This window comes from Megascapheus bottae, chromosome 22 (genome assembly GCF_031878675.1).
Source record: "Megascapheus bottae isolate mThoBot1 chromosome 22, mThoBot2.hap1, whole genome shotgun sequence".
NCBI classification, from domain to species: domain Eukaryota; kingdom Metazoa; phylum Chordata; class Mammalia; order Rodentia; family Geomyidae; genus Megascapheus; species Megascapheus bottae.
In genome coordinates, this window is record NC_143530.1 from 5006403 (window position 1) to 5021248 (window position 14846).

Here is a 14846-nt window from a genome sequence, read left to right on the forward strand (position 1 = left end):
TCTCAATTCAGTGTAGTCAGACCTCTTAAAATGATCATTTCCTAGGGCTGGGAGTTTGGCCTGGTGGTAGAGTGCTTGCCTAGCATGCATGAAGACCCAGGTTTGATTCCTCAGTACCACATACATAGAAAAAAGCCAGAAGTGGTGCTGAGGCTCAAGTGGTAGAGCTCTAGCCTTGAGAAAGCCTAACGACTGGCAAAAAAAAAAATGATAATTTTCCTTCATAGCATGAAGCATTACAATTTTACCCAGGACTGTAAAAGTATCTTTCTAACTGTCCTTCAAAAATGACCTATTTGTGCCCCTTCTCAACTCTTCTGAATAAACTGAGAGAAAAGATAGACAAAACATAATAATACGTGTTTCTCTTGTTCCTGTTTTCTGGTTATTGTAACTTAACATTGTTGAAAGATCAAGATTAGGTTTATATGGGACCACAGAGCTAATGCAATCCTCAGAATTAAAACAGGGGTATATTTCCACTTTCACTACAGAAAACTTCAAATGGCTCAAAATGTGCTGCAGCTGCTCCTCTGGGATCGGCAAAACTGAGGCTGTCTTAGAGGCGTGCTTAGCTGTGGCTGAAAGAATTGGTTTGCTTATTTGGACCTCAACTGAGAACTAAAAGAAACAGATTTCCAGTTCCATTAGAATTTCCTTTGTGCTCTCAGAAACAATGAAAACATAGAGAGCTTTCTCTAGCTTTCTCTGAGAGCAGGACGATGCTAAGAAGGTTGTGCCATGTGCAAATAGCTTTTATGGTACATCTAAACATATTGAATTGTAAATGATACTATGGAAACCCCTAATTTCATTATAATTAAGATTTTACACTGACTGGAAGAGCAGGTCAGTGATGGTGGTTTCAAGGCATGAAGATTGAAGCATGTAGCATGTGAAATGTTAATTGTGTAAAAGACGTGACCCAAGAGAAATGGGAAGAACTGATTGATGTTCATCTATATGAGCTTTTATGTTGGCAATGGTTTCACGAACATTTTCCATGCGCAATCTCTCCTGAATCAGTGAGGAATGTCTCAAAAAGAGTAGTAAATGCATAGTTAATCGTAAGAGTTTAGGTATATATAATTCATACGATTTTAGTTATATCTAATTCTATAAGGTTGAATGATGTCATGGTGGCGATATGATAATAGGTAACATGGAGGTATCCATACATCCTGGCTTGCCTGACACAACCCAAGTACAGTCACTTGGGTGGAAAACTCAGTCATCTTCCTACTGCACTGAAAGTTCTAGAACTCACTGTGGTACAGTGGGCTGGGACTAAGGGCTGGGGGATATAAAGACTGCCGTTTTAATGGAGGAGAAGTTGTAGAAATGAAGAGGTGATCTGGTTTCGGGAGAGAAATAGTTTGGAGGTGCAGACGACAGAATTGTTACACGAACCCCCGCCATCTGTCCTCCCTGGAGGTTGCCCCAGTGGGGGTGGACGGGTGGGGAACTGGGTTAAGTGAACACCCCTCAGTTTACCACCTTCTGCCCTGCTGCTCATCAGGAAATAGTTCCAGCCACAAAGGGGAAGTGCACGAGCTGCTCAGGCATGGGATGGACGTGAGTACAGTCCAGAGCACGACCCGGAACAGCCTAGAAACAGATAAAGCCCAGGAAGAGCAAGGTACCAGTCCCGCGTTGACGCTGGTAGAGCCAGGCCGGTCCGCGTTTACCGTCTAGCTTAAGTTACACTCGTGTGCCCGTGTCACCACAAACACTAAACATCGGACCTGTTTGTCAGTTTTGTTTTGTCTGTTTTTGTTTGCATTCTTTCAGCCAACCTAACAATAACCCTGGACCCAATTTCTGTTTCTGAGGGACAAAGCTTTTCTATAAAATGCAGCAGTGATGTGAGTAACTATGATGAGGTTTATTGGAATACTTCTGCTGGACTTAGAATACATCAAAGGTTTTATACCATGCGCTGGCACCCGGCTGGAGCAGAGACTGTGCTGACAGTGAGGACTGCAACTCGGGAGTGGAATGGTAAGAGAGAGGCTGGAAGGGGTGCCATGCAATCCATTCCCCCACCCCTGCCCGCAACCAGAACACTTCCTGTCCATGCAAGTTTTCCCAGGGAAGACTCCTCTTCCTTTGCCGGTGGTCACAGGCCCTGTCCTACCTTCTCTGTGTGAAATACGTCTCCCACATGGTGCAACAGTCTTCTGGGCAGAGATGTCAGAAAGCCTTCTTACAGATAGAGAAACTGAGTCCCAGAGGAAACATACCTCAGTGTAAACAACTTAAAGAGAGTGAACTCAATTCCTATGCTCTTGCCATTATGTTAGGAGGATTATTTTTTTTTCAATATTAGACTTTTGGGAGTGTTTCATCCAATTATGATACTAAAAATTTTTTAAAAATAAAATCTGGACAAGTTTTTGTACGACTACTTCCAAAGAAAGAAACACCTTTAAAAATTATACTTCTTAACTGATTTCTTGAATGGAAACCACTTTGTACAACAATTTAAAAATAATGAAAACATACGTTTAAAAATTGTTAGTGGGCTGGGAGTTTGGCCTAGTGGTAGAGTGCTTGCCTAGCATACACGAAGACCCGGGTTCAATTCCTTGGTACCACATACATAGAAAAAAAAGCCAGAAGTGGTGCTGAGGCTCAAGTGGTAGAGCTCTAGCCTTGAGAAAGTCCAAGGACAGTGCTCAGGCCCTGAGCTCAAGCCCAGAACTGACAAAAAAAAAAATTGTCAGCATGGGGCCAGGCGTTTGGCCTAGTGGTAGAGTGCTTGTCTAGCATGCACAAAGACCTGAGTTCGATTCCTTGGTACCACATACATAGAAAAAAGCTGGAAGTGGTACTGAGGCTCAAGTGGTAGAGCTCTAGCCTTGAAAAAGTCTAAGGACAGTGCTCAGGCCCTGAGCTCAAGCCCAGAACTGGTAAAAAAAATGTTAGAAGGAATTAGTTGTGCAAAGAGGTTTTATTGTGATAGTGACCTACATAAATATAATATAACTGGATTAAATTTTGCCCAGAGTATATAATTCCTGCTTAATTCCTCCCTTCTCTCTCCTCTTCTTGTTCCTTTTTGTAGTTTTCAATAGAGTCCCTTATTTTATTCCTATAATGAACCTAAAGAAGCATTTTTCTTACTTCCTGTTCATCTCTGCACATTGTTCGAGTTAGGAAAAGGAAAGATGATTTGATGGGATGCCTGCAGTGAGAGATAATGTGTCTTTATCTTCATGGTATAAATGGCACTGTGCTAGGCATGGAAGTTGAATTAATTCCCATCTGGCATATGAGGAAATGAGGCTCACTGAGCTTAAGTGAAATTCCAGCATGAGTCACCACCTGGTTAGGATACAAATTTGTGCTGTCGTTTTGGCTCTGGTTGCCAGGTCCTAATCACTCCATTCTGAAAGCTTTTCATTGACTCTAACCAAAATTTTCATTGACTCTAAGGCTATTGATGCAAATGCTGTATGTCCTATGTGACTTTTTTTTTTCATATAATACCTTGTCGTTGTGGTGGTTGCTTGATGGATGGCTGGACTTGTCATATCCTGAGTCATAAAGCTTTTCCTATCACATTAAACGACGCCACAGTCCCACACCCACGTGCTGAGAGAACCCATTCTGATCTAAATCTACTGTGCTTCCATTCTATCAGAACTTCAACCTCCCCTTCCTTCCCATGGGTGAGGAGAGGCTTTCATTTCTCTTCTGGCTCCTCTTCCTCTGCCAGCTACTGTTTTTAGAGGAAGATGGAAGGTTCTCCTTTAGTTGTGCCTTCTAATGTCACCTACTGCCTCCATGCCACTGCTCACTTGGTGGTTGGCCCTCTGGGGCCACGGTGACCAGGAGCCTGGGGTGGGGCGGGGGCTGAGGGAGGTGGGGAAGGGAAGGGCGTCACAGCACAGTCCTTTTACTGGATCTCCCTTTGTCTTCCTTTTGCTCAGGGACCTATTACTGCATATTTAGGTACAAGAATGCATACAGCGTGGCCACCAAAGATGTCACCATCCACCCAGTACCTCCAGTGATAATGACCGACCCTCTGGATGCGAGCAGTCTCTGCACGGGTTTTCACTGCTTCAAGTGCTGCATAGATGAGGACCAGGACTACAGAGTCACCTTCCACGTGGATTCCTCCCTTTTCCCGGCTGGTGAGATGCCCACTGCCACCCCCATGGCTTCTCATCGCCTCTCTGTGGAGCCCCCAAAAGTCTCTTAATGCAGAGATGGAGAAATGCAAGACTGGGTCCGAGGTGCAAGGTAGCCAAATGGAAGTTCATGAGCCTTTGCTATCTTCCACTCTGTGAGCGATGGCTAGTTCTACCCAGTCTCAGGGAATGGAGCCCGCCCCACCGTTTTCATGGAAGCTGTTAAAGGCAATATGAAGGCTCCTAAATAAGATTCCCACTTACCCTGTATGGCAGACTATATATTCTGATGATCCTTGTTTCTATGCTGCAAAATAACAATGACAATAATCATTAAAACTTGGGGTGGGAGCGTGGCCCAGTGGTAGAGTGCTTGCCTGGCCTGCATGAAGCCCTGGGTTTGATTCCTCAGCATCACATACATAGAAAAAAGCCAGAAGTGGTGCTGTGGCTCAAGTGGTAGAGCTCTAGCCTTGAAAAAGTCCAAGGACAGTGCTCGGGCCCTGAGTTCAAGCCCAAAGAGAACATGCCCTGAAAACAAAAACTAAACTAAACTAAAACCAAAAAAAAAAAAAAAACACCAGGAAAAGATCCTTCTGCCAGGGACCTTTATAAATTTTACCCACTTCTCTGAAAGGGCAGCAACGTTTTCCTGAGAATTGTAACTGTCATTACCTAGACTGAACTTCGCGTGTGTATGTGAGTCCAAGCAGAAGAGCAATGGACTTAACTGAAGCAGTTCCTTCATTAGTATAAGAGAAAGAAAAAAAAACCAATAAAATCCTCTCTGGTATAGTTCATCCTCAATTTAGAATAGTCAGAATTCTTAGAGATTTAAGGCAAACCAAATGTAAGTGCATAACGTCAATTCTCAAAGGGCAGACACTTTTTGTATTCTGGGCAATATAGATGGCTGGGGCGGGGGAAATGTTGAGAAAAGCACCCCTTCCATAATGCTTAGAGACAAGTGCATGGTAGGATGATAGAAGATCAATGTAGATATAGAAATATGACAGGCATTTCAGCATTCCGAGGTTTGAATGCACACGATGAGTATTGTTTTTTTGCCAGTCCTGGGCTTGAGCTCAGGGCCTGAGCACTGTCCTTGGACTTTCTCAAGGCTAGAGCTCTACCACGTGAGCCTCAGCACCACTTCCGGCTTTTTCTATGGATGTGGTACCAAGGAATTGAACCTGGGTCTTTGTGCATGCTAGGCAAGCACTCAACCACTAAGCCAAACTCCCGGCCCCACGATGAGTATTTTTTACTACTGAGCTAAGCACCAGGAGATGCAAAGAGAAACAGAGCATTCTGTACAGAAACCCACAGACTAATGGCAAAGAAAGATCCATATGTCTGTAGCTGTCACCCAGTACAATAGAGACAAGGATGAATGAGGAAAATTAGATTGGTAGAGGGGTACAGGGAAGGTATTCTATCAAAAATGTGTGTGGACAGATCTGGAACTCTTAATGGTCAAGGTACAGTATTGACTGGCCCACATGTGAATATTGGCTTATATAGTTCTACATGTCAAAGGTTATTGCACATAAATAGGTGAAACTACATTACGTATCAAGGTGACACATTCCTGGCACCTGTGTGGACAGGGGCATCCATCCTGTATCACCTTGAAAAATTCTGTGCTTTGAGAACTCACACTATGCATTTGTGTCCACCATTGTTCTGTGTTTAGTGAAAGAAATCCATGGAAAGCAAGTTTGCTACAAGTACAATCTCCAACTAACACCAGCTTCCACATGTCCAAAAACCATCAAGGCACTTTGCCAGTTTACCAATGCTGCCAACTACTCAGTCTGGAGTTCATCAATGAAGCTCACACTGATTCCTGGTAAGAGTGTTTTCAGTTGCTTTCGCTTTCCTATTTAGACATTCAATGAATATATTAAGTTTCATCACCATGGCAGATCTTGAACTGACTGAGAGGTTTGTAAAGAAGTAAGTCCTGTCCCTTGGCATCCAGTCTAGGGAACCCCAGGAAAAGAGATTTCAATGTCTTTTTAAAAATCTGCCTGGAGTTCCTGTAACAAAGTTCTCTGGAGATACAGCAGTTACTCCACCATAGCTGCACTTGGGGTTTGCCAGGGATATTTAGCCTAGACTCTCTGAGGTACCTGGGCTAGAATGATGTTAAATAGTTTTGTTTTGTTTTGTTTTTTCTTGAAGCTTCCCTAAGTGATTCTAACATGCACCATGGAGACTGCCTCCCTGGAAGCAGGTCTATGTCCCAGAAGCTCCGCTCATTGGAGTACTCTTATGTGGACAGGCACGTGTTTACACTCACCATCGCCCACGTTTTAGATTTCCCCCACAGCAAAGAGAAGATTCCTGGTGATTGACAGTGGGAAAGAGGCAGAGCAGAAATTTAAAAAAAGACCCTTTAGGAAAGGCAAGCACAGATCACACACAACAACTCTGGGCAGAAAGCAGTGAGGAGCTTTTGCAAGTCAAGAAGAAAAGAACAGGTTGGGTCATTTTGAAGAAGGAAAACGCGAATTTGGACATCCATTCTTCTGCCCTCCTGACCCTTCGTCCCTCGGCCTTTTCTCCTCTTCCTTGCAATATCATTTCTGTTTCCCTGTTTCTGGTGCAGGGGAGAACATCACGTGCAGAGATGCCATCCTAGGTGTTGGAGAGCCTGGGAAAGTCATCCAGAAGTTTTGCCAGTTCTCGCACATTCCCCGAAGCCCAGGCAGCGTGATCGGTGGGACTGTCACCTACAGATGTGTCGGCTCCCAGTGGAGGGAGGAGCAGAAAAGCTGCATCTCTGCTGCCATCTATGGCCTCCTCCAGCTGGCCAAGGTGAACTGCTGATCCTGCACGGGAACTCACTGCAGAACACAGGCGGATCTTAAACTCAAGATCCTCCGGCCCCCTTCTCCCAAGGGCTGGAATTGCAAGTGTTGTGCTCTCTGTCATTCCTGCCTCTAGATGCATTTTCAACAGAAAAGGATTGTGCAAGTTGAGCGCTGGTAGCTCTCGCCTGTAATCCTAGCTACGTAGAAGGCTGAGATCTGAGGATCTGGTTCAGAGCCAGCCTGGGCACTGAAGAATGGGAGATTCTTATCTCCATTTAACCACCAGAAAACCAGAAGTGGGGCTGTGGCTCAGGGGTAGGTAGGGTGGTAGCCTTGAGCTGAAGAGCTCGGGGACAATACCCAGGCCCAGAGTTCAAGCCCATCCACTGATGGGAAAAAGATAAAAAGGATTATGCAAGTCTAGCTGGCAACATCATTCAACCTCTCTATTCATTGAACTCTGCCACCGTGTGTCACTGGCACTTAGATTATAAAAGGCTATAAAAATATAACCCATGGCTTGCTGATGAAGGAGCTTAAGATTTGATTGGATTGGTATTATATGGTCAGTATAGATAGATGACAGTGTGTCTTGCAGCAAGTCACTGGGGAAACAGATGCAAGCCAGGATTGTGCCAGGGTAGTAAGAGTGTCCTCTCCTCTTTGTGACCAGCAGAATGAACAACGTGAGAGAAAGCACAGAGAGGCAAATATACTTCCTTGCACATGCATTTGTTCCTAGAGCCGTCACATCTATCTCTCCTTTGTGTCTAGTGGGGAGAGAGCTGTTCCACTAGTCCCTTTCTGTGCGTGAGACTTTCCATCTGACCCCATCTGAAGAGTGCACACAGATAATCCAAGCTAGCTCGTGGGATTCCCTTCGATGCACGGGCACTGGGAAAGACAGATGGAAATGACAGCCACGGGAGATCTTGCTGTGAGTCACCAGCCGATCCCGTGGCTGGGCACACCGGCATGCCTGTCATCTGTTTCTTCTCTGGTTTGGCCAGGCCCTGATCCAGAGTCCCTCGCAGGACCAGAAGCTCCCGACGTACCTGAAGGATCTTTCTGTCGGCACCATCAAGGAGAAACAGGACATCTGCTCGCGCCCCGGGAGCTTGGGTGCCGTCATTAATATTCTCAGTCTGCTCTCGCCCGTTCTAACCCAAGTGAACATGGAAATGATGCAGGTACGTGCGGGCTGCGTGCCAGCCTGAGTCTTCCTGGGTTAAGGGTCACCATTGCGCCCCTCCCGCCTCTCCATCTCTGTCTCCTCCACAGCAGTGACCTGGCATTACTTGATCCACCATCTGTGGCTCTGACGATAACATGGCATTTCCAGTGCTCATTTGAGGAACTTGATGTTTCTTTAGTGAATCTCTGTTTTAGTTTCTTTCTCTGGGCAGAATGAAACCCCATTTGTTTTCCAGAAAAACAAATGAGGATATTCCATATTAAAGATGACCTTTGGGGCAATTAGAATCCTGCAAGGGAAGAGATTCACCTGCAAGAGTTCAGATGAGGAGATTTCAATGACAGGATACTTACAGAGGTGAAACCAAAGCAGAGCAGACAAAGAAGCAAAAGCATGGTGGAGGGGCATCCAGAGACCAGCAGGACTGAAAAGGCTTGGGAGGCGTCTGGTGAGAGATGCCTCTCCACAGAAGCTGGAATGGAGGAAGCCACACCGGTTACCAGAGGGAAGATGAAATTAAAGTAGAAGTGAATGAATAGCTTCTCTCTTAAGCCAAGGTAGAGATACAAAGAGAAATAAGTTCACAAATGGAAGGCTTAAAATTTTGAGAGTGTGAGAGAGCAAGAGAGCAAGAGAGAGACAGCGAGCAAGAGGGAGAGGGGAAAAGAGAGAGAGAGAGAGAGAGAGAGAGAGAGAGAAAGAGAGAGAGAGAGAGAAAGAGAGAGAGAGAGAGAGAGAGAGAGAGAAGACCTAGCTAGGTGCAGTAGCTCACACCTGTAATCCTAGCTACTCTGGAGGCTGAGATCTGAGGATCGTGGTTCAAAGCCAGCCTAGGTACTAAAGTCCATGAGACTCTTATCTCCAATCAATCACTAGAAAACCGGAAGTGACACTGTGGCTCAAGGGGTAGGGCGGCAGCCTTGAGCTGAAGAGCTCAGGGACAGCTCGCAGGTGCAGAGTTCAAGCCCCACAATGGGCAAAAGAAAACAACAACAAAAAAGAAAGAAAGAAAAAGAAAATGAAGATCTTTGATTCCACAGACTTTGTGAGGATCTTTGAGACCTTCTCGTGCTTCTTGGTGAGATGTCTTCCAGCAGACAGCCTTTGTAGACGTGAAAGTTAGAAGAAACCCCAATAAAATAACGAATGTCCCTGCCAGCATGCTGAATTGGCCTTAAGAAGGAGTAGGAGCGTGGTTCTCATGGCTTCAGGTAGTAAATACTGAGCCAATCCTTTCTGCCTGAGGGTCCCTCCAATGCCAGGAGGGTCCAGAGCAGTCCCAGTCCCAGGCCCTCTCTGCCCAGGTGTCCATTTCCCACTCTAATCTTTCCCACTTTTCACTTCTCACCATCCATTGAGCATCCAGGGAGATGTTCTTTTCTCTCCATCTGTGGTGGAAAGGACTTGTGTCGGTGTGACATCGCACCCTGTCCCTTCCAGGACCTGCTCTCCACGGTGAACGTCATCCTGGATTTGTCGGCCTTCAAGTCCTGGCAGGAGCTCCAGCAGCAGCCTCGGGCCAGCCAGAGCTCCCTGCTGCTGCATTCGGTGGAGAAGTTCTCCCAGGCGCTGCGGCTGGGAGCCGGCCCCCCTCCCGCCCTCTCCTACCCCAACGTGCAGATGCGGAGCATGGCGCTCACCCGGGGCCACCCTCAGATCTACCAGCACGAGTTTGAGTTCCCGGATCTCTGGGGATCCGTGGCCGTGGACGAGTGCCAGCTGGGACTCCTGCAGCCGGAATCCTCCATCGTCACCATGGCGTTCCCCACCCTCCAGGCCATCCTGGCCCAGGAGCGTCCCCGGAAGGCCTCGGCCAGGACCCTCGTGATGACCACCACCATCGGTCGCCAGAACTCCACGCCCTTTGGCATCGCCATGACCTTTAGGAGCTCCCACCCTCACGGGAAGACGCCCCAGTGCGTCTTCTGGAACTTCAGCCTTGCCAACCACACCGGGGGCTGGGACACCAGCGGATGCTCGGTGACAAACGTGAGCGAGGCCGGAGTCTCCTGCTACTGCGACCACCTCACCTCCTTCTCCATCCTCATGTCCCCCGACTCCCTGGACCCTGACTCTCTGATGAGCGTGCTCCTGGATATCATCTCCTACATCGGGTTGGGCTTCTCCATCCTGAGCTTGGCAGCCTGCCTGGTGGTGGAAGCGGTGGTGTGGAAGTCGGTCACCAAGACCCGGACGTCGTACATGCGGCACATCTGCATGGTGAACATCGCCGCCTCCCTGCTGGTGGCCGACGCCTGGTTCATGGTGGCCGCTGCTCTCCAGGACTATCACTATCCGCTCGACGAGGCTGCCTGCGTGGCCACCGCCTTCTTCATCCACGTCTTCTACCTCAGCGTCTTCTTCTGGATGCTCACCCTGGGCCTCATGCTCTTCTACCGCCTGGTGTTCATCCTGCACGAGGCCAGCAAGTCCATGCAGAAGGCGCTGGCCTTCTCCCTGGGCTACGTCTGTCCCCTCATCATCGCGGCCACCACGCTGGGGATCACGCAACCCCGGGGCGCGTACACCAGGAAGGACGCCTGCTGGCTCAACTGGGAGGACACGAGGGCCCTGCTGGCCTTTGTCATCCCCGCACTGGTCATCGTGTTGGTGAATCTGGTTATCACCGCCGTGGTCATCACCAAGATCCTGAGACCCTCCATCGGAGCCAGGCCCAGCAAACAGGAGAAGAGCAGCCTGGTCCAGATCAGCAAGGGCGTGGCGGTCCTCACGCCACTCTTGGGGCTCACGTGGGGGTTCGGGCTCGCCACCGTGCTCCAGAGAAGCAGCGCCGTCTTCCACATCGTGTTTTCCTTCCTCAATGCCTTTCAGGTGAGTTCCACGCCAAGGATGGGGCCATGTTAGTGCAGAGGGGAGCGTGGCTCTACCGAGCCGTAGTGGACATGGAAAGCACACCTACCTCGACCCCCATGGAGCCCGATGGCTTTCTCACCCGCATGACCCACTTAGTCCAAAATGCCCTGATAAGGCAAGCAGAGTGCCTCAGTTTTGCTATGGACCCAAGATAACGACAATGCGGCCTCTTATGGCTTCAGTGAAAACACCACCGTTAAGCCGAGCAATGTCTCAGCCAATGTCTTTCAGCACCCTGTGAGTTCGTATTTGTAAGTGCAACCTGTCTCATTCATGGCCGTCTCCCTGGTACTGACAGGAGACCTGGGCCCACAGTAGGCTCTCAAGAGCCCTTTGGAAGAAATGCGCACTGCATGCCACCTAGAATGAATGCCTCATGAAAACCCCAGACTGTATGCTTCTATCAGAGTCCAGTGTGGTCCATAACTAAGTACAACGGAGGCCATTTGTGAGGAGAGCCAGAAGAGAGCACTAGATCACAAGCTTTTGGCATGTAGAGAAGAGAGTATTTCATTCAACCCCAGGCTAATGGGGCTTCCTCGTCCCCAGACAGTAGCACTGGATTAAAATTCACTGTTCTCCACCCTCTTCACAGGGTCTGTTCATCTTCCTCTTCGGCTGTCTCTGGGATCAGAAGGTAAGAATGGAAGGCTACTGTAGCAGCGGCATGCTGAACTGACCTGTGCACGGTTACATTTACATTGCCTCCTTTTCAACACTGCAGGTACAGGAGGCTTTGCTGAAAAAGTTTTCCCTGTCCAGATGGTCTTCCCAGAGTACAAAGGTGATTCTTACCCCCCGGAGGAGAGGTTCTGTTCCACAGAGTCATGAGTTCCACTCGCTTGACAAAATGGACTACTATGTGAGCTCTTTACATTGTTAGGATTGAGACTAGTGGGTTTAAGCCCAAGCCCCTCTACCTCCTCAACCTGTTTGGGCATTGATTAGTCAATTGATTTTTTTTGGGGGGGGGCAGTCCTGGGCTTGGGCTCAGGGCCTGAGCACTGTCCTTGGACTTTCTCAAGGCTAGAGCTCTACCACTTGAGCCTCAGCACCACTTCTGGCTTTTTGCTATGTATGTAGTACCGAGGAATTGAACCCGGGTCTTCGTGCATGCTAGGCAAGCACTGTACCATTAGGCCAAACTCCCGTCAATTGATTTTTCCCCCCTCTTTGTGGCCTCAGGCAGCCTATTAAGCAGAGCTGTGGAGTTCTGTTTTAGATGCTACATCACAGCATGTGAATGACAGATCGTATACAATTTAGGTCAATATCAGGCTCTCAGGGAGAATCTTCTGAGGGAACTTCAAGGCATTCAAGAAAACTATTTGGGAAGTAAACATTTTTAACCCAAATATTGTCTTTGAATATATATTTTTATTTTCTTCTTATTTTTATGTTAGAAGATACTAGAAAAACCTGCCAAACAGTAAAACTTATATTTGAGCTGGGGTGTAGTATCGATTATGTACAGAGCCTGGTTTTGATTCCCAGTGCCAAAAGCAAGGGAGAAAGAAGGAAGGAAAAAGGGAAGGAAAGAGGTGGAAAGAAAGAGGAAGAGAGAAAGAGGAAGAGAAGGCAGGGAAGGGAAGGCACAGAGAGGAAACGAGAGAAAGGAAAAAGGAAAGGGAAGGGAAGAAAGTGAGTAAGGAAGGAAATACAGTCAGAGATAGAGAGGAAGAAGAAGAAAAAAAGGGAAAACCCAAATCATCAAGAAAATTTTCCAACACAAATGACAAGATCAGGGAATCTTTATTTATTTATTTATTTTGGTATATATTGTATTTGCAAAAAATGTTCACAAGCTCTCAGATATTTAGGCCACTGCATATGAAATAGGGACCCATCATGATTTGCTTTTGTTTGTTTGATTTTACTGTCGGGGTAATGTATAGAGGGGTTACAGTTACATTGGTCAGGTGGTGAGATGTGGCCCAAAGCAGTATGAATCCCAAGTCAGAAAAGTGACCGCGAGAGGGCAGCAAACCAGTTCTGAAGAGCTCAAACTGCCCTGCTCTAGCAGATTTACTTCGAGATGTTAATTAATTGATTTATTTTTAATCTCTTCTCTAGTCAACATCCATAGGTTCTTTGACACCTGTGTTTTCCATGAGTTCTCCGATATCAAGAAGATTTAATAATCTTTTTGGTAAAACAGGTATGTTATATCTTCTGAGTATTCCTTGGTTGACCAGAGCAAAATTTTCCTGCCCCTGACACTTCCACAATCCAGTCTGTGGCCTTTATCTCATCACAGGTTAAATACAGGAACTTATTTACATTTTTACACATCACCAGGAGGTTGTGCAGAGAATGTCTCTCTTGGGTGGATACCAACAGCAAACTGCAAGAAGAGAAAGGAACATATGCCACTCTTCACACGGGGCCTGCACAAGGCTGGCCTTTTCAGACATAGCACCGCTGTTTTTTTGTGTTATGTTCAGTAGGAATAAGTGGGTCATGCTTATGCAGTAAAGAATAAACTTGGGAAATCCTACCTGGGGAATTCTACTCTGTGGGTTTCTTATCCATTTGTCTCCCTTTTTATGGGAAATGCCTATTTTGCACGGTAGTATTGATAAAACTTAATATGCATGCACGAGCAACAAGCCCATGCTAGCTACTCTTATTTGAAATACCCATGGCTGAAATGTCCACTTTGGAAATATGAAACAGACTATTAATGACTTTGGTGGGAGAATTCAGCTGTTCTGGTAAACTGCAATCCTTACTACTTCCCATTAACTTCCACAGGAAACTAAGTACAAGGAAGCTTCTAGATTGTCTGCTTTTTATTTTCCCTTCTGTTGTGCTAGGGATGTAACCCAGAGCCTCGTGCACTCTAGGCAGACAGATATTCTACCATGGAGCCACAAACCCAGCCTTCCTTCCAGCTGTCTGAAACTGAATAGACCTCCACGTGTGGCGGTATTCCAGATCAAGATTTCTATATGAAAACGTAGAAATATTTCCTGTGAAATATTTCATCTGAAAGCCTTGGTCTGGAATATTGGAGAATCACCTTCAATCATTAAAGCTCCAGGGCAATGAGTTTTCAGTTTCTGTTTGCTAAACCATTCATAGAACTGGAAAACCTTCACTTTGCATTCTCTAAGCCACTGACAGGCAGGAATGGTGTGAGAGAAAGAAATGAATCTCATTAGGACTCTTGAACGTGGCCAGCTTTTTAGCATTTTCATGAAGTGAAAACTGTATTAATGAATTCCCACCAGGCACCAGTGGCTGGTGCCTGTAATCCTAGATACTCTGGAAGCTGAGATCTGAGGATTATGGTTCAAAGCCAGCCCGGGTAGGGAAGCCCATGAGATTCTTATCTCCAGTTAACCACCAGAAAACCAGAAGTGGTGCTGTGGCTCAAATGGTAAACCGTTTGCCTTGATCAAAAGGAGCTCAGGGACAGCGCCCAGGCCCGGAGTTCAAGCCCCCACAAGCACCGCTTCCACCACCACCCACAAAAAGAATTCCACAGACTTAACGTTAGGCAGTATAGAGGACGGTGACAGGCATCGCTTGAGGATCAGTCAGACAGGTGTTGGGGTGTGGGCTCTGCTTTGCTTCTGGATGGTTCCGTGGGGCTTGCCAATACAGATCTTCTCTTGTCTAATGGGGGAGGTGGTCCATAACCTCTGTAACTTTGGTTTGTGTCCCAGCAGTCCCCACGGCCCCCCCAGCCAATGATGGAAACCTTGTTAGCAGTGGCAGTTCATCCATCTGATGGTAGGGTGGGCACTGGGACTCTTTCCCCACCCAGCACACGCTCCTCTTCCTGTGCATAGCGCCCGCCATGCCCACCCAAAG

At 47.1% G+C, this 14846-nt stretch overlaps 1 protein-coding gene across 7 annotated transcripts in view; it reads left to right on the forward strand.

Moving 5' to 3' along the window:
• The window catches only part of Adgrf5 (adhesion G protein-coupled receptor F5), a 66247-nt gene that overhangs the window by 49630 nt on the left and 1771 nt on the right, over positions 1-14846 (forward strand). For 2 of the 7 annotated variants that reach the window (XM_090355521.1, XM_090355526.1), the window contains exons 9-18: positions 1520-1639; positions 1792-2001; positions 3936-4142; positions 5836-5991; positions 6754-6962; positions 7969-8148; positions 9594-10985; positions 11623-11664; positions 11752-11889; positions 13101-13185. In XM_090355521.1, the coding sequence (XP_090211647.1) occupies positions 1520-1639; positions 1792-2001; positions 3936-4142; positions 5836-5991; positions 6754-6962; positions 7969-8148; positions 9594-10985; positions 11623-11664; positions 11752-11889; positions 13101-13185 (2739 nt within the window). Of the gene's footprint in view, positions 1-1519; positions 1640-1791; positions 2002-3935; positions 4143-5835; positions 5992-6753; positions 6963-7968; positions 8149-9593; positions 10986-11622; positions 11665-11751; positions 11890-13100; positions 13186-14698; positions 14766-14846 lie in introns of all 7 variants that reach the window. The other 5 variants (XM_090355522.1, XM_090355523.1, XM_090355524.1 and 2 more) reach the window with 5 other exon arrangements.